Consider the following 18,277-nt stretch of genomic DNA (forward strand, 5'->3'; position numbering starts at 1 on the left):
TCAGTAGTCTTTGCCAGACATATAGCATATGGCAGACAGGAGTATTTATAGCTCACAATTAACTTCTGCTTGTCACTTGTCAGCTGAAATACTACAGGGAATATGTACTTAAATGATATCCCCTGCATTAGAGACAAGACTAAATCTGTTAGCTGTTTATTTGGGGGAGTGTTGCTTTTTTTTTTTATTTCCCAAGCAAAGCTATTAACACAAATGTCATCCTAGTGTGCTATGTATGCAGCATCAGCACAGAGATTTGGCGTTTACATATAAACATTCTTGCAACGTGCAAACAGACACAGAAACAGCATCGAGGATAAGAAGATAAGCTATATTTTAGCTTGCTCTGTGATTAATTTGGAAAACAGTTTTTGCTGTTGTTTTTGGTGTTTGCTTTGTTGTTTGTTAAAAGCATTGAATGGTAACAGAAAACAGATGTTTTTTGACAGAAGCAATCCTGAGCTGCGTGTTTGCGTATGGTTGCATTAAAGTAATGACTTTTTCAGCTATTTTCACATAGCAGTCTTTCTTCAATGGAAACAAGATAAGAAACCAGGTTATGATCCTGCAGATTTTCTCAGTGGAATCAATAAAAAGTCAGTTGCCTGCCTAGCTCAGTAAATGTTTATAAGGTGTCAGCTTTTGAGCTCTAGATTTTTCTAATTACCTGTGTGGGTCTTCACAAGCCTATAGAGATTAATTGATAATATTGTTAAGAATGGCACAATGTTAGAAGGTCACGGTGAGACTAATTAAGATGCTATCAGACAAGCTGCCAGTGCTGCTATTATTAGTCACTTGTTTCTGGTAATGCCCACAGTGCTCTTGGCACTTGCCAAATTAACACAGATGATTTTCTTGCCCCTTGTCCTGACTGAAGGAGAAGCCACAGATGTACGTATTTGTCAAGCCCTGCTAAAACAAAGCTCAGGGTTTTGTTCCTAAACAAACATCAAAAATTTCTAGCTGATTTGTCATAATTCTGTATATCTTTTTAAACACTTGCCTGGTCTATAATTTTAGCAACCAAAGTTTGGAATACACTTCAACATGGAAGGGCTGGATTTTTTTATTTTTTTTTTTTTGGATGGATACCTGCCACAGATTTTGGCAGATCCCCTGACTTCATTCACTTGTGCTCTGCTAGTTTTCAACAGATCACAATTTGCTAAGGCATGTCGTAGAATTACCTGTCCAAGCTACATCACGTTAAGTGTAAAGGGCCTTGGGTCTGGCATCATTAATGCTGTCTTCCTTTTCCTCTCTATCCCTGCAGCTTCAGGAGTCTTCCTCTGGGTCACTTTGCACTGAGGTGAAAGGAGGAGTGTCTGGGGACAGCTGCAGTATTTAACACTGCCAAATTTCATCAGTGGCATATGAAAACTTAGAAGGAGGGCTGGTGCTGCCTGTGGTGTTGGGATAAATCCAGTGCTTCCTAATGGGTCAGCTGCTGCTTTCTGCTCAGCTGGGAGAGCTGCTCCCCTAGCGTGTGATGTACTTGTTCATCTTGTAGCAGCTGTGTGTCTCACCTGCGTGTGATGTGATGCTGCTATTTTTCAGCATTTCTTCTGAAGTCTGCCAGGTTCTTGTTCAGTTCTTCAGCAGAACTTTTTCATTAAAGCTCTGACACATGTACCCAGTGCAATAAGTAAATGACCCTAACAAGATCGAGCTTTTTGGCAAAATTAAACAACTAGGTATCCTACAGGAATAGATGTGTATGGGTTATTTCCTGGGTAACTTAGGAAACACCGAACCAGTATATGTGCAGACATCTAGGCATGTGTCTGCAAGGATGGAGAGAGGCAAGCCTTTACCTTAGGTGCTGGAAATGGCATACTGGAGGCTCCATACGGACAGCCCTGATGCCTGGTGTAAGCACCTCATTTAGGCTTTGCCTTGCCTGTTGCGTTCACTATATCCTTCCATTTCTTTCCAAACAGGGTTTTTTTGAAGAAGAGGAAGGAAAAGAATATATCTATAAAGAACCCAAATTAACTGGCTTGTCTGAGATATCTCAGAGGCTGCTCAAACTGTATGCGGACAAGTTTGGAATAGACAACGTGAAGATCATCCAGGATTCCAACAAGGTGAGAAAGATGTGATTCCTGCACACGGGGGAAAAGCGAGTGCACAGTTCGTGTTTTGTGAGCAGTATTTTGAATAAATGTGAACAGAGTGTGACTTAGTTTTGTTACCAAAAAAAGACCCTAACCTGTGCACTGTGTGCAGTGCAACACAGTCAGTAGGAAGAGAGCAAGCATATGCCAGTGTGCACGCAGAGGGCACTCAGATATTTACTGTAATGCAGAAGCAGGTTGTTTTCTCTCTCACTTATCTTTCATTCACTTTTGCCTTTGGCTATGTTCAAAAAGCCCACTGTTCTAACAGGCCTCTTAGTTTAAAATGTTTGTATTAATTTGTGGTCTGAAGATTGCATTTGGAAGTCTCACTTTTTCATCTGTATTGCCGTGATAGATAAAAGCATCAGGAATATAATGGATACTTTGGAGGTTTGACACACTTAAATGAATTTTATTATGTTTGCCACTGTTACACAGGTCAACCCCAAAGACCTGGATCCAAAATATGCCTATATTCAGGTCACATATGTCACGCCTTTTTTTGACGAGAAAGAAGCTGAAGATCGGAAGACCGACTTCGAAATGCATCACAACATCAACCGCTTTGTGTTTGAGACGCCTTTCACACTCTCAGGAAAAAAGCACGGAGGCGTGGAAGAGCAGTGCAAGAGGCGCACAATCCTGACAAGTATGTCTGCTGCTGCTGCTGCTGCTTTCCCCCTCCCAGCCCTGCCTTTGACAGCCAAGCCCCATGCCAGGTTTTCTGCAGGCAGTGGGCACAGCATGTTATACAGAATGACAAATAATCTTTTTCAGTGTGTCCATTTGCAAAGCATGTTCTTTCTTACAGTCCCGAGGACCATCCTTTGTAAGGTTATTTTCATTTGTGGAGTCATCAGCTGTCTTATTTTTCTTAATTATTAGCATCTTACAGTGATGGAATTTGGGAGTGGTTCTGCTGGAAGCAGCTTAGCACTCGGCCCCGTTGTTGTTTTGATAATAAACAAGTCAAAGGAAAAGTAATGTAAGGTGCCCGTTCTGCTGAGAAGAGTAAATCTTTGCAGATAAGATTTTTGTTCAAAAGTGGAGTAAGATGCATTATACAGTGTTTTTAAAAGTGAGAGGTAAGCAGTTCAGCTCAGTGGATGCAGTCACTGTTTTAAGACAGGAATGTAGGGAATACTGGATGTGTCTGTTCTTACTGAGTCATGTTAAACAGAAAACATTCAGTTCCTTATCATGATTGAAATCTCTGTGAAACTACTACTGAAACTTGACCTGTCTGAATTTTGGCTGGGAGTATGAGAAACTGTCTGAGACAGAAGCATTGTTCTCATGAACAGCAGCGAGTGGGGAGGCTGATGTTCACAGCAAAGGCTCCTGTGTGATAAAATCCAGTTCCCCACTGACTTCAGTGCTTGTGCCTCCCCCAAAGGGCAAAGTGAAGAAAGCTGCTTATGGTATAGGCGTAGTTGGCTAAAAGTTTTGTTCTGGCAAGTCAGAGAAGAGGCACTGATGTCTGGGGGCATCATGTTACATGACACAGCTTTGCTTGTAAGAAGAAGAAAGGAAGAGTAGCTTATGTGGGGGGTTTTTTAAGTGCTCAAGCAGCACTTGGTGTTTTGAGGTATGTACTGAAGCAGGTAGCTTCTTTGACTTGAAAGTGCAGCTGTTATGGTACCTCTGGCAAAAACAGAGAAGGTTGTTTGTCCAGCAAAATAATTCCCTTAGGTTATTACACAATGTCATTAGCTCCCAGAGCTCTTAGCCTGGCTCCATCTTCGGCGTTAGGTGGGAATTTGACCTTCTCTTGTCCCCTGCTTTCCCTTTGGCACCTCCCTCAGCTCAGTGCCTGTAAAGTTTCCTGTAAAGAAAACCTTATTTTCCTTTGGATAAAGTCAAATACTTTCACTTGCTTCCTATGCAAGCAGAAATGCTTTTAGTTTGAGAAGAAAACAAGGCTTACTGGTACAGCTGGAAGACTAATGGCAGGTTTTGTGCATGGCCAGAAGTACTGGGTGGCTGGAACAGTATCTGTTAGGCACCCTGCTCCAAAGCCCTGCTGCCTGCGTCGCGCAGAGGATGAGTGTGGTCTGGCTGCAGTCTGTGGGTCACTGGCTCTCTACTGTTCCTGGTTGTTACTTGTGCTTCTAGTTCTGGAAGTCCTTGGTTTCTTGCTGTCCATGGAGACAGCCACCCTGTATGACGGAGCTCCTTGAGGTCTGAGCTGCCCGGCAGCATGTGCTTGCTGGAGGAGGGCATATACGGAGTTTGAGAGGTCTTCCAAAGTGTGTTGGACAGTCAGGAAAAGGTTATTAAACAGTTCCTTTTAGACAATGTGCCATACTGTATCACTGCCAAACTCTTTCGGATCTGTGAAAACGGCTTCACTGGAAGGAATGGTTTTATTGATGAATGGTTCCTCTACCAGCTCCCATAAGTAGTCTTTAGGTTGAATACTAAAATTAACTCCTTGCTTTTTTAAGGATGGTGCTTCAATAATGTGTTCATCTGTGGGTGAGTGGTACTTTGATGGGATGTCTTGAGGTGTTTGAAGTTCATTATGGGCTTATTGTTTGGTGCTTTGATTCAGAAGAATGGTTGATAGCTTTTAGAATCTGAGTGGTGAGAGCCACGTGGATCTGACAGAGCTCAGCAGCAAACAATGGTCATTTCAAAAGGAAACACTTTTTCCAAATGTACCAGGTCTACAAAAAAAAAAAAAATCAGGTTGGACCTGCTGAATTCTATTGCTCATTTGATGATTAAAACTCAGTTTGTAGGCATTGATAAAGAGATTGACATTGTCAAAGTTAACACAATCTAAACCTTTGTTGGACTTGTTCTGTTTTCTTAAATACTGTCTTGTTGGGTGAGTAATACATTTGATGCTAATACATTTCTTGCTTTTGAGTAGCCAGTCACTTGTTTCCCTACGTGAAGAAGCGTATTCAAGTCATAAGCCAAACGAGCACAGAGTTGAACCCCATCGAAGTAGCAATTGATGAGATGTCCAAAAAGGTCTCAGAGCTCAATCAGCTTTGCACAATGGAAGAAGTGGACATGATCCGACTGCAGCTCAAACTCCAAGGAAGTGTCAGTGTCAAGGTAATGGAAATTTGCCATTTTCCTCTTCAATGCATCTACCTAAATCTTTGTTCTTTTTTTTTTTTTTTTTTTTTTTACCCTTTCTGACCTGTTTTGTCAATTTCATATTTCTGGTTGTTTCTTGTTTTCCAGTGCTGTTGGAACCTGCTCAGAAAACATATGGCAGTGGAAAGCTTTCCACTGATGTTGATGAGCATTAGATTTATGTGCAAACATGACTACTTCTGTCAAATCTTCTCAAAAAAAAATGTTGAGACTGTTCTAAAAAGACTATTGTGTCACTTGAGAATAAAACGTGTCACACAGTCAACCATGCAAATACTTTAAAGGGAGGTTTTTTAGGATTAGTTTTGTCATTTCCTGTTAGAAAAGTCGATGTTAGTGAGAGGTGCATGTATTCCTGGGACTCTAGTTGAAATTTCTTCAAATGTTGGGTTTTCTAGATGGCTAACAAGTTGAGCACCTTCAGAGGCCAGCAGAGATCTGTGCTTTGTGCAAAGCTGACTCGCTCCCTTTTTCTCAGTAAAACTCTTCAGGTTTCATGCAAATGGCAAGAGAAGTGATTCTGGTATTCTTCAGGACAGCTTTGCCTGAGGCCAGACCCCAAGCCTCAGGATGCAAGAGGAGAGGACAGTAATCTACCTGCTCTCTACACCTAAGTTGTATATTTCTCCCCCAGGTAAATGCTGGACCAATGGCCTATGCTCGAGCTTTTCTGGAAGAAACAAATGCGAAGAGATATCCTGATAACCAAGTTAAGCTTCTGAAGGAAATCTTCAGGTAAACATTTAGGCTTGCCACCCTCTGCATAGTATGAGTAAGGAGTAGTGTGACACAAAATTAGGCTGACTTGAAGCACGCTGATTTACATCTGCATTTGCTCTATCTTACAAGCCATTCTCAAGAAGGCATTTACTGAAGTTTTGGGCTATCCCATTAGCCAGTGTTCCTCTTCTTCTGAGAATGATTTCTGAAATTCATTTCTAACAAAGTATAATTTGCAAGGAGAGAAAGAGGTATAGTTGTGTGTATGCTTTTTTTTTCATTACTGCAATATTTGTATGGTTTTTCTTTGTGGTTTTGTGCTTGTAGGCAATTTGCAGATGCATGTGGGCACGCTCTTGATGTCAATGAACGCCTTATTAAGGAGGACCAATTTGAATATCAGGGAGAAATGAAGTCTCATTATAAGGATATGCTCAGCGAACTCTCTGCAGTTATGAATGAACAGGTTAGATCATCTATTTACTGGTGGCTGGGGCTGAATGTGGGTAGCTGACTTTCTTCTAGTGACAAATGAAGCTCTAAAGCAAAATACTAGAAGTAAAATCTGGCAGTGCAACAGTCACTCAGAACACATAGTTCCAATCCTTTTTTAATTCATCTGCATTATATAAAATGAATCTGCTTTCCTGACAAAAATTTTGTCTTCTGCCTATCTTTCTAGATAGTGAAAAGTAGAGCGTCATGAGACTGCAGACTGAGGTTTAGAGGCATAGAAAGATAATCAGTTAGACTAGTGTTTTATGCTTGCATGCTTTATCCTATAGTTGTGAGATATTTAATTAAAGCAGTAAATTGTTTGTAAGACCTAGTTTATAACTGGAGGAGATATCTCCATAGTTTCTGTTTGTATTCAACTTTCAGAGCAAGAATGACTTATTTTTAAGTGCACTGTCAATACACGCCATGTTAAAATTCCATTTCAACTGTTAGCAGCTTTAGAAAGATAAGCATGCATTAATTAAATGCAGTGCATCCCGAAATACTGAAGCTCACACTGGCAACTATTCCATTGCTGTGTCCGTGCAGATACTTTTTACTATGTTTTCTGTTTTAATGGAAATAATAATTGAATTATTCTGCACAGTAAGTGCAAATTAAAGCATGATTAATTGCTTCTCTTCAAGGTTATGAGTAGGCCACTTCAGATTGTGCCCAAGAAATATTTATTCCCTGGTAGCTGCACTGTATTTCCAGTTGCTTATAGCACAGATTAGCATTAACCGGTGGTATCAGTGATGGCATCTCACGGAACTGCCTGATTCTACCCCACTGGACCATGCTATATTATTCATCTTCACTTGTGAGAAGAATAATGATTTATGAGAGTTTTTGTCCCATTGTTAATCTTACTGTGGAATGAAGCTAGTTTTTCACAGGGTATAAAGGGTATAAGCCTTATAATTGCTTTGAGGCCTTGGTGCCTGCCAGCTGGGAGTCAAGCTCAGTGGTTGCTCTTTTGTGAGTTGTGCTCTCTTCCTGTTTCAGTGCATAAAGATCTGTGAAACTCAAGCATTCCAGTAATTTTATAGTAAATAATATTTATCTCTTTGTTATACTACGGGTATCATTTGTTACACACTGTTCATGCCTCCCCTTTGGAAGTTACTTGGGCTATCTACTCAATGTACAGAAGACATATTCCTTGTGTTCCCCCACAAAATGGAAAATGAATGGTCAACTTAAATTAGTCATGAGCAGCCCATGAGTTTGAGCATGCATTAAATATTCAGCAAGTCCTATTAAATATTCACACCTGTATTTATATCTGTATCAGTGAGCTCTGAGTTTTCTTCATGTAAGTGAAGAAACTAAATAATACAAAATTACCTGTACATAATTATGTTAATATGTATCACTGAGTTCATCCAGCAAAAGTCAAAACTGACATCTGCTTAACCAAAACCAGCAGACTGGAAGTCCATGCTGAAAACTAGTTTCCTACTTTTTGCCCTATGGGTACTTACAAATGACAGCACAGTTTTCTAAGCAGTGTGGCTTTTGGGGAACAATCTAGTCCTCTTGCAAGGAATGCATGAGCTTCCTGTTCTGAGCAGAGCATTGCCTCAGATAAATCACACACTGTAAATTGTAGCTGAAATATTTATTTTGCAGTTGGAAGGCTTGAGGCGCTATTGTAACTGTACTGTGTTCTCCACGACAACGAGATTTGCCATCTTTGCCATTGTCATAATCAAGAAGGTTTTGTTTGCTCACCCACTGATAGTGACTCTTTCATCACCATGTGTTTTTCTCGTTTTGTTTTGTTTTTCTTTTCTGACAGCTCTGTCATGGTCCTTGCTTATACAGCTTCTCTTCTTCCCTGTCTAACATTTCCCTCAATACTATAGCCAAAAGTGGTATGTTCATTTTTCTTAAATCTATTTTTTCATTTAATGTCATGTACTTGCTCACTTGCAGGTTTCTCTACATGCTATGTTCATTTAGTTTCATGTCTAATGACTCCCTTGTTCGGGGAGTTTAAAAAAAAAAATAATAATTAAAAAAAAAAAAGCTGTGTGTGTGCACTGCATCATCCATGCCTAGCGTGCCAGTGTTGGGACACAAGTTGTTAGCATCCTAGTCATGAACGTGGAGAGGTCAGTGGAGCAACTCAACAGGAGCCTCCCTCCTGATGCAAAAAAATAAATAAATAAATAAAATAAAAAATAATAAAAAAAAGGATGTGCCAGGAGCTGTGTGACACAGTAATAGCACGAGTGGCCAGGGACAAATGGCATACAGTTCACCCCCAGCTCTGAGGACATCCTCCCTCTCCCTGCAGCCTCTGGTCACTGTTGGCCCCCCTGCAGAGATTCTCTCCCTCTGCCAGATCCTTGGCATCACTGTGTAATAAGCCAAAGGTGGGAAATCGCTGGTTAGACAATAAGCACTGCAGAAACTGAGATAGATATACAGAGCTCTCTAACTGTTGCATATTTTCTTTTCTTTTTTTTTTTTTTTTTCTATGAAAAGATTGCATACAAGGAGGATTCAGCAAAACAGCAAGGAATGGAGCGCACATATTCACGAGTCATCAATAGAACCAGCTCGTCTGCGCCAGCAGCAACCACTCCATCAAATCCTGATGCTTGACTGAGGCATGGGGAACATGCAGCCTTGCAAAGACCTGTTTTTTTGTTGTCGTTTTGTTTTGTTTTCCTTTTAGTTTAATAGTACTGAAAAATAATTTGACCACGGACAATACCAGGAAAAGGATTTGTGGGTTATGATTTTAATTTATTGGAAGTCTTCACAGTGATATTTTTTAAAACTGCAAGCTTGATTTTTTTTTTTTATTATTATTTTTTATTTTTGCCTGCCCCGAGATTTGCACATTTCCTGTCTTTTTGTTGTTGTTGTCAATTTTTGGTTTTGAGCAGTCTTTATTAAGTCAGGCTGATTACAAGATTTCCATTGAACAGATAGCTACACAGCACGCCCTAAGTTTGCTATAAATTATAATATATCTAATACCAAGTCCTAGTATACATATATTTTAAAAGTCAGAGTGGATGTTTTATAACATTTAAGTATATTGCAACTGTAAATAGAAGATGTGTAAAATATGTCATTTTTACAAAATTTAAAAAAATCTTTTTAGTTAATTATGACAGTACTAAGAATATGGATAACATTTCAGTTACCATTATATTAAAATATTTGTGTATGTGTATAAAAGCGTCCATAAAATCTTCTCTTTGAAGGCCTGTGTGTTGGTTCATTCCCATGTCAGCGATTTCCAGAGGCGTGGAGATCAGGATGTCCCTTGCATCCCATCGGTCGGTTGTGTTATGGTTGCAGATGGGGGATGTTTATGACCACATACAGAACATGGCTTCAGACTGTAACCATGGCCTTAGGCTGAGGCCACCCTGAGAAACAGGAGTTGATACGGTCCTCCTGCCTGAGACCAAGGAAGCTCTGCTCTTCCTTTGAAGTTTGTAGTCCCACATTTTGCCCAGGGCCTGTTGGGAAACTGTGTGCGTCTAGCAAGACCTTTTGTTTGGTTTCCGCATCATGCTGGGACATGGTGGAGCTGGTCTGGTCTCTCACTGAGTTTCTTTTAACCTCAGTTCTTCCACACTCCTTTGTGTTCGTTCCTTTGCTCATAGAAAAGTTCTTGCTTTTAGAGGTCCCTGCTCTTTGTTTATATGCATTAGGACCCTTCTCTTCTATCCCTCTCTTTCTTCCTTGGTAAAACCCTGGTGATTCCCTCAGAAGCCTGCACAGGTTTATGAGTGTTCATTCAGGTCAGAGACCAGAGCTATATCTTGCTGTGCAGGCATGCCATGAGGATTTTGTTGTTGCCTCACTCTGCCCTCCTGTCTCCTTTCCCCCCCTTTCTCTTCCCATGACACCCTCAGTTCACAGCTGGTGCATCCTGAGTCACGTTGTGGCCTGGCATGATAGGAAAGAGCAAGAGGTGGCCTCTCAATTCACACGTGTGTGTGTGTGTGTACATATGCAAGGTGACAGTGCTACCCTCCAGCCTCTGCCTGCTTCCTGGTTACCAGCAGTCTGCTGCCTCACTGTCAGCAGATCTGGGATCATCCAGGAGAACTTTTCAGTAAGAGCTGAATCCCACGTGGTGCTGTGTCCCGGTGGGGCAGGAGGGGAGCTGTGGGGATGTGCACCCTGCCACCACCCGAGCTCTGTGCAGAAGGCCCTGCACCCCTGGAGGTGGCAGCAGCCCTCGGAGGGGGTCCCATGGGACTGAGCCCTGGGTCACCGAGCTCTGTCATGGCCCCACCCTGGCATCCCGTGGGTGAAGTGGCAGAGCCAGCCTGTGTGACCGCGGGTGATCGCCCAGCCTCCACCTGCGCCCTGCAGCGTGTTCGGGGGGACTGAGCTGCATGGGGAGCCTGGCAGCCTCCTCATCCTCACCCCAAAGAGCCCAGCTCTGCTTTTCAGTCATTGCGCTGCTTGAAATCAGTCTGCTGAAGTGAGTGATCTCTGGCCCACATTTCAACTTGCTTTATACTGTGTAAGTAATATTTGATGAGGTTATGTGCTCGGTTATGTGGACAGGAGGGAGCAGCCCTCAGCGGAGGCAGCAGGCATCCCCGGCACAAAGCAGGGGGTCTCTGCATGCCAGGCCTCAGAGCTCTGCTCTCAGTGTCAGAGCATCTGGTTTGTGTGCCATGAGTGGGTTCTTCAGAGGCCTCCAAGGCACAGACCTTTGGGCACAGACCATTTCTAATCAACGTTAACAAGAACTGACCTACTGAATCTGCTGTGCGCCGTTGGAAATAACCTGGATTGCAAAAGCATAGTTTGCTTTGAGGAATAAGGCAAACTTGGCACTAGGCCGATCTGAAGCCCAGCTGTGCTCTGGAGCAGAGGTGAGGAGATCTGCGGGTTGTTTTCTCAATAACTTGAACCAAAAATGGGTTTAATTTTTAAGTCTAAGGGGTCTGTGGGGTTTGTTTCATTTTTTAAGCAGCCAGCTTTTCAGCCTTCTCTGGAGATTTGAAAATCAAGCCCCTGTTCTAGCAGTTACCTTATTGCTGGTGTTAGAGATGCTCAGGCTTGAATTTCGCTGGTCCATTGTTCCAGATGGCTCTTGCTCTCCTGCTGTGTTCCAGCACTTTCAGCATAGTTTTGTGAAAGCAATTAGCAGACATTAGCTTTGAACCAGGACCACAAGAGGGGGAGAAAACAAAGCATTAAACCACGAATTGTCCCAGCGCTTAGCAGAGAGAATGACAGAAATGCAGAAGGCCTGTGAGGCTGTAGGGTTGTTACAAGATGTGGCTTGGCCCTTCACTGACACAGAACTCAGCTACCAGAACTACGGAGGACAGTTCGTTTCAGAGCTGAGTCCGACATCCACCCCACTCCCTGGGCTATGAAACCGTAACAGAACTAAGCGGTGATTTAAACACTAATGCCTAACATGAATGCATGCCAGATGGTAAGAAAGGTTTGTTTTCATGTGGTTGCTGCTTTTCAAACTTACTTTTTTTTTTTTTTTTTTTTTTTTTTTTAATGTTAGTTGGTTGGTTGGTTTTGGTTTTCATTTTTTTCAATTTAAAAAAAAAAAAAAAAAAAAAAACTCCCCTCAGACTTCTGGTCAAAGGCTGCAACAAATCATGTTCAGCCATTCTTAGAGCTAGGGGTTTCTTCACTGAACAGTAACAAATTATTTCACACTATTGTTAAAGCTAGGCTCATTTTTCAGTCGCTTCTGTAAGTGATTCTCTGGATTTGGTTTTAGACACTAGGACAATTAAAAAAAAAAAAAAAAAAAGACTTTTTTGCCACTTTGTTTCCCCCTCATCCCCACACCATGCATGAATAATCAGCTCCAGGCAGGCACAATACAGAGAAAAACAGCTTAGGGAGGGAGACTTGCGCAAGAGCAGGTGTGCTTTCCACCTGCTGATGTTTGTAGGTTTATTTTTCCTGCAGGCTGGACAGGGTCTTGGTGTTGTGAGCACAAATGTCGCAAAAGACTGCAGCATTTCTTACCACCGCCTTTGCCCGGTCAGAACTGGGTTAATTATGCAGACGCAAAGAAATAACTTAGGGATGAACAATGAAAACAGCTGCCCAAAATTCTTCAAGTTTTCATCTAAGTTCTTGAGAATGTGTGGAGTTCCACAGGTGTTTAACTTCAGAGGTGAAATGTTGACAGACTGTTTTTTAGGCTATAAACAAGGTTATTAATAACAGGCAAAAAATACGCATATGTACAAGTGTTTGATTTAGTACTACGGTTAATATCTGTGCTGATGCTCAGCATGGTCTGCTCTTTCACATTCAGATTACCTGTGTAAGAGTGAAAATCTACCACTTTCTCCATTACACATCTATGTCAACCAGTTCTGTGTAAGAAGATTTCCAAGTGCAGGTGGAGAAGTTACAACAGAGAAGAGCTGCAGAACAGGAGAGGAATATTGCATTTTTGTACGCCTGCCAGTTTGAGCGTGATGGTTTGCATTGGGAGCCAAGCAGGTAGGGATGAGCAGGCCAGCTGGTGGTGGTGGGCTCCTCTACAGAGCCTGGGGCAGGCAGATGATCTTTGCCTCTTTGACAAGTCTATCATGCTGGAAAGCAACAAATAGCTTCATTTAGGAGAGAGGGGGAAAAACTCGGCACGTCACACCTGCTTGCGGCAGACTTGTGAAGGATTGATAGCTTACGATGAGTAATCAAGCCAGAAGCCAATCATCCATAAATTAATTATGACTAGATAGTTTTTTCATTACATTCTTGCTCATTTTCTGCCCTGCAGTATGACTTTGATATTGCAGAAGTGATGAAATGTTCTTCTGCTTAATTTACAAGCACGTTTTCAAATTTTGTGTAAGAAATTGTTTCTGTCTCCACATTTACAACTGAGAGCATGTTCATGGTTTCCTGCTGTGCACTGAGATTTGAGGAGGACATGGGTTTTTAAGGCCAGGTGCTTTCTTTACACTGTGTACAAAAATAGTCTGGAAGCATAGCCAGGTGATAGCTTCTCCCAGGGTGCCGGTAAGGTTTGCAGGAACTGCCAGCACCTGCCTCAAACCAGAGTGCCTCGGGTAGCTATCAGCAGAGGGTAGAACATGAGAGAACCAGTTGCAATCCAGCTGGAGTTTGCTTCAGTAGATAACCCTTTTAAAATGCCATGTTACAGTGAGGATCTATTCATGGGTGAACTTTGGAACTAGTCAATAAATAGCAGACACTTTAATAATAGATGAAGCAGAGTTAGGGGGTACAGCTTATAGCAGTTATCAACCATGTCAAAAGCTGTTCAACACCAACACCTTTGAGCAATGCTTTCTGCAAAAGTGCTCGTCAGGCTGGTGTCCTTGGCCTATCCTTGGTGTAGCCTTGAGAGAAGCAGGTCTGGTGGCAGTGAAGCAGTTCCCACTCAGCCACTGGATGCCCTGAGCTGGCTGGAGGATGGGGAGGTAAAGTACAGCCGTAGACAGCAGGATGTCTAGCACCTGAGGATGATGCAGGACTGATGCATCGGGAGGGCACTGAGGGCTGTGCTCTTTGGGGCAGGGATTCGTGCTGTTTTATATGGTGCATCACATGCTGAAGTTCTGTTTTGTTTTGTTGTGTTTTTTTTTGTTTGTTTGTTTGTTTGTTTGTTTTGTTTTACTTCACTGCAATATAAACAGTGAACAATCTGTTTTTCACATTTTGTAGCAAGCTTTATGTATATATATATATATATATTTTTTTTTTTCTTGGATGAGTTAATAAGCACTAGAATATTTCATGCAGTTTAACGCATTTGAGCAGGACTGCTGTGATACTCCAGAGCCCACCTCCAGGCCAGTTGTTCTCTTTCAGTCTTAGAACACAAATCTCCTTCACAAATCTCTTTTCCAGCTCTCCTGTGATGCCTTTGCATCATAAATTGCTGCTTGAGTCATGAATAAATACGATAGTATGGTAATTAGAGGGAAAATACCCATAATTTAACTCCTGAGCAGACCAAGGGCTTCCTGGTGGCTCTGGAGGGAGGAGGCCATGAAGCTCTGTGTCCTTCTGGCATGTGGTCACAGCGGCCTACCCTGCATCACCTCATCAGTGTGGCCAGCACTGGGGCTGCCTTGCTCCTTTGTGAGTTGCTTTTCTCTCCTGTTTTGTGATAGAAACAAGAAGGGCCGTGTGTGGTCTTCACAGCCCCCTGGGACAGCAGGGCCCACTGAAGTCACCTGGTTTGTGGGCAACATGAGGCCTTCTGCCCGGGGCTTGGCACCTTGAACAAGCAGTAAACTCAGTCTAAGCAGTGCAAATGTAGAATAAACACCTCCCCAAGCCCAGTTCACATGGATCTGAGACAGGGAGCTCCCAGACCACCGCGAGCCTGGGGAGCTCCATCTCCTGGCTGCCTCAAGCAGGTGCTGCTGACAGCTCGACGGGGACAGCCCCATGCCGGGGTCAGGCTCCTGGGGCTCTGGGACACCTCTAAGCCTGGTCATGGTCATGGTCTGACTGCCCCAGGTGTGGTCCTGGCCTGGAGGAGACCTCCTGAGCTGCCGGGGCAAAGCCACCCTTGTCTGCAGGAGGTGGTTGGGCTGCGCGCTTTTTGTGCCCTCTGAGAGCCGCCCGCCATCCACGCTGGGTGCACCAAGGACATGGTGTGGTAAGGAAATTTTGTCTTTATCTGTTTAAATTAGGAGTTCTGAACCATCTGAATGTGTTGGGGCTGCAGGAGCTCAATGCTGTTACTGGTCTGAAGTACTCCTCTCCGAGGGCTGTCTAGGAAGCACCAAGGCGTGCTAGTTATACCTTTGCAGATTAAAACCGTTCCTGACACCTCTTGCCACGCTGTCAAAATGAATGAGAGCTTCACACAGGGTTCCTGGTGGGCAGGCTGGGAGATGTACCTGCCCGTGAGGAGTTGGGGAAGCCCCTTTGCACAGCACCATCATGCTGTGGGCTCCACTGAGGTCCTTCCTCCGGGCTCTTATTTCCTCAGGGAGCTGGAAGCAGCACAGTAGAGCATAACATCCTGTACGGCAAAGCATTAGGACAGGCTGTCATCACAGTCCTTCCAGTCTCTAGTTTTTAATCAATTGCTTGTGGAAAGCCTGGACTCTGCTCATGCATCCTTTGGAAACAGCAGCGCCAGGAGCCGGCCGCAAGGAGGCAGGGCTGTGCTCCCTTCTGCTCCCCCCTGGGTGTTGTGCACCACAGGGATTTTGCCATTCCCAAAAATTGGGTGCCAGGCTCAGGCTGCTGGAGCAAGGGGACAGGCTGGTGGCGGGTGGGCAGCCACGGGCAGCCTGAAGCCTTTTGGGGAGCCAGGCACAGGGGCGGAAAGGTGGGGGCAGAGTGAAGCTTGAGGAGGCCTTGATCCCTGTGGTGGCAGTGGTGTCCTTTCCACCTGAGGGGAGAGAGCTCCACGTGCCAGCCCAAATTCCAACAGTGTGGAAAAGTTCTTGTAGCACAGAAGAAATTATTTGTTTGTGACTTAGTGGAAGTTCTCCTGACACCCCTAAAGGAGTTTAGCATTATACATATTTTATGTTTAATCACATCTTCAGTGACACCCAACCACAACCAAAGGCTTAAATTTCAATTAGAGGGAAATGTATTAAATGTTTAATAGGAATCATTCCTTGCAGGGTAATTATATCTTAATGTTCACTGGGGAGGCAATATAATGGTCCGAACAGGGATTATTTTTTTTTAATTTTTTTTGGATAACATCCAAATGCAAAGCAGGACAATGACGCGCACTGTTTGGGATGGTCGTGTGTGAGCATTTTGTGGCTCAGCTTTCAGTTTGACACAGCTGTGTTCATGGCTGCACAGCACTGAGTGCTTTGCTATGAGTTTTAATTTATTTCCCAATCTCTAGTAGGTTTAGTACATATGCAAAGGATTATTTTTTTGTAGTAATATTTAGATTGTCAAAAAAAAAAAAAAAAAGAATCGGTTTTATGCGCTCACAAGCAAATTAAAGTCATAAAGTGAGCTTTGAACCAAGGCAGTTAAAATCGAAGGACGTGTGTAATATTGAGTGAGAGCAGAGAGAAGGGATTTTGAGAAAAGCATCCAAGCAAGGGGGGGGGAATCCAGAATGTGTTTCTTATTTAAGAGAATTGCATTGAGATGAGTAAAATTAATCCCAAAGGCAACAAATAGGCAAGCCTGTACAGAACTGTCACTGTGACCAGGGCAGGACTGTTGGCTTCACCCTCTCTGTGTCCCCTTGGTCTTACCGTGAGCTGCTGGCACAGCGCAGCCAGCCCCACACAACTTTCCTGCTCCTCCTGTTTTCGCCAGAGCTTCCTGGTGGTTTTGGTGTGAGGCAAGTGGAATCTCTGCAGCTCCTCTCCTGGCAGAGAGGGGCTGCCAAAGGGCCTGCCATGGCCGTGCCTGGGGTGCCCCTGAGTGGGACTATTGTTCTCCTTTTACTTTTTTGTTATATTTGGGATTTTTTTTCCACTGTGTGTGTGCTGCATACTGTCAGGTGTGCAAATGCAGGACAGAAAACTGCTCTTGTGAGAAGCTGAAATTTGACTTAAACATGCCCAAAGTTAAGGACTGCTGGGTTAGCGACAGGGAGACTGGAGGCTGAGTTATGAACGTCCTCTAGGACAGGAGTCATAGTCCCCATGGGGCACGTTCATACTTGCTTGGACATCGTGTTGATGTTGTATTTTTTGAAAACTCTCAAAATGCAAAATTTTCACATCATGTGGGGAACATCTGCCCCCGAACACTACAATGCTGGCAGTAATGAAATGCACATTTCCCTTTCGTCCTATTAGTTTCCCATCAGGTTTATAGAAGATGCATTTTCTGTTTGCTTTTTGAGCTATGCTCCCCAGCTGTTCTAGTTAGCAATAATCATCTGTTTTTATCAGAGAACAGCTGTGAGTGAGCAGATCCTGTGGATGTGGGTTGTTTCCAAAGCAGGGAGAAAGCTTTGAGAGTGAGGTGGCCCATGCAGACAGGGGCTGCTTCCTTTTGCAGATAGGCTTGTGGTGGTCTTGCACCTCTTCTGTAGATTTAGGAGTTATTCCTCTTTACCAAAACCCGACGGTAATTCATGGCACTACACATAGGATTTGCGGTCCTGCGGTATGGTTTCATGAGCTGCATGCCTTGTGGTGCCTCCTACAAATTTTCTCCTACAAATGCCTCCTACATTTCTAGAGTCATGTAAGCATTTTTAGATGTACATATGCGGGTTGCATATGATATCATATCTTAAAGCAAGATAGATACAAATGTCCTTGCATGCATTTTATATGGTATGTATTGTTTAAAAAAAAAAAAGAAAGAAAACTAAGAAATAATGAGTATTCCAATGCTAGGATGGATTTCTACTTTGAGCTGCTCAGAAGCCATAAGCCTTTCACGCTTAACAATGAAGTAACCACCTCCCTGCATCTAAGAGTAACTACTTATTTCATGCTCCTATTTAGGAACATCTGTGGCTATGCATATAGATTTTCTTGCAAAAGGAGCAGTTTTGTGCTCGACAGCATATGTTATGCTTGCAGAGAGCTGGCGTAGAGCAAATTCTGACTGCTGCAGACCAACCTGGGGCCGTTTAAAGGCAGAGAGACCCCGAGGCATGGAAATGCCACATGCAGAAACTGAAGCGCTCTGAAAAGTTTGAAGTGTTTCTATAGCTGTGCTTAGCTGCCAGCCCTGGTCAAAAACATAGCTGAGGTTTTGGGATGTGACTCATGCAAATCAGCATTTCCCATGTTTGGGTTAAGCCTGGTTTTCAGAAAGCATTGAGCATCCCCTGCTGGAAATCAGACCCCTTTCAGAAACCTCAAGTACTCAGAATCGAAGCAGCACATATCACTAATCTTTTGTCATAA

The 18,277-nt window shown here is 43.2% G+C and overlaps 1 protein-coding gene across 13 annotated transcripts in view; it reads left to right on the top strand.

The window, feature by feature from the left end:
• DOCK10 (dedicator of cytokinesis 10) overlaps positions 1-9,659 on the top strand; it is a 149,343-nt gene extending 139,684 nt beyond the window's left edge. For all 13 annotated transcript variants that reach the window (XM_082767325.1, XM_082767324.1, XM_082767316.1 and 10 more), the window contains exons 51-56: positions 1,944-2,090; positions 2,562-2,772; positions 5,002-5,192; positions 5,872-5,972; positions 6,285-6,423; positions 8,952-9,659. In XM_082767325.1, the coding sequence (XP_082623451.1) occupies positions 1,944-2,090; positions 2,562-2,772; positions 5,002-5,192; positions 5,872-5,972; positions 6,285-6,423; positions 8,952-9,071 (909 nt within the window). In that variant the 3' untranslated portion in view covers positions 9,072-9,659. The remainder of the gene's footprint in view (positions 1-1,943; positions 2,091-2,561; positions 2,773-5,001; positions 5,193-5,871; positions 5,973-6,284; positions 6,424-8,951) is intronic.
• The last annotated feature ends 8,618 nt before the right edge of the window (positions 9,660-18,277 follow it).

Source organism: Aythya marila, assembly GCF_965140915.1.
Source record: "Aythya marila genome assembly, chromosome: 9".
In the NCBI taxonomy this organism is placed as follows: Eukaryota; Metazoa; Chordata; class Aves; order Anseriformes; family Anatidae; genus Aythya; species Aythya marila.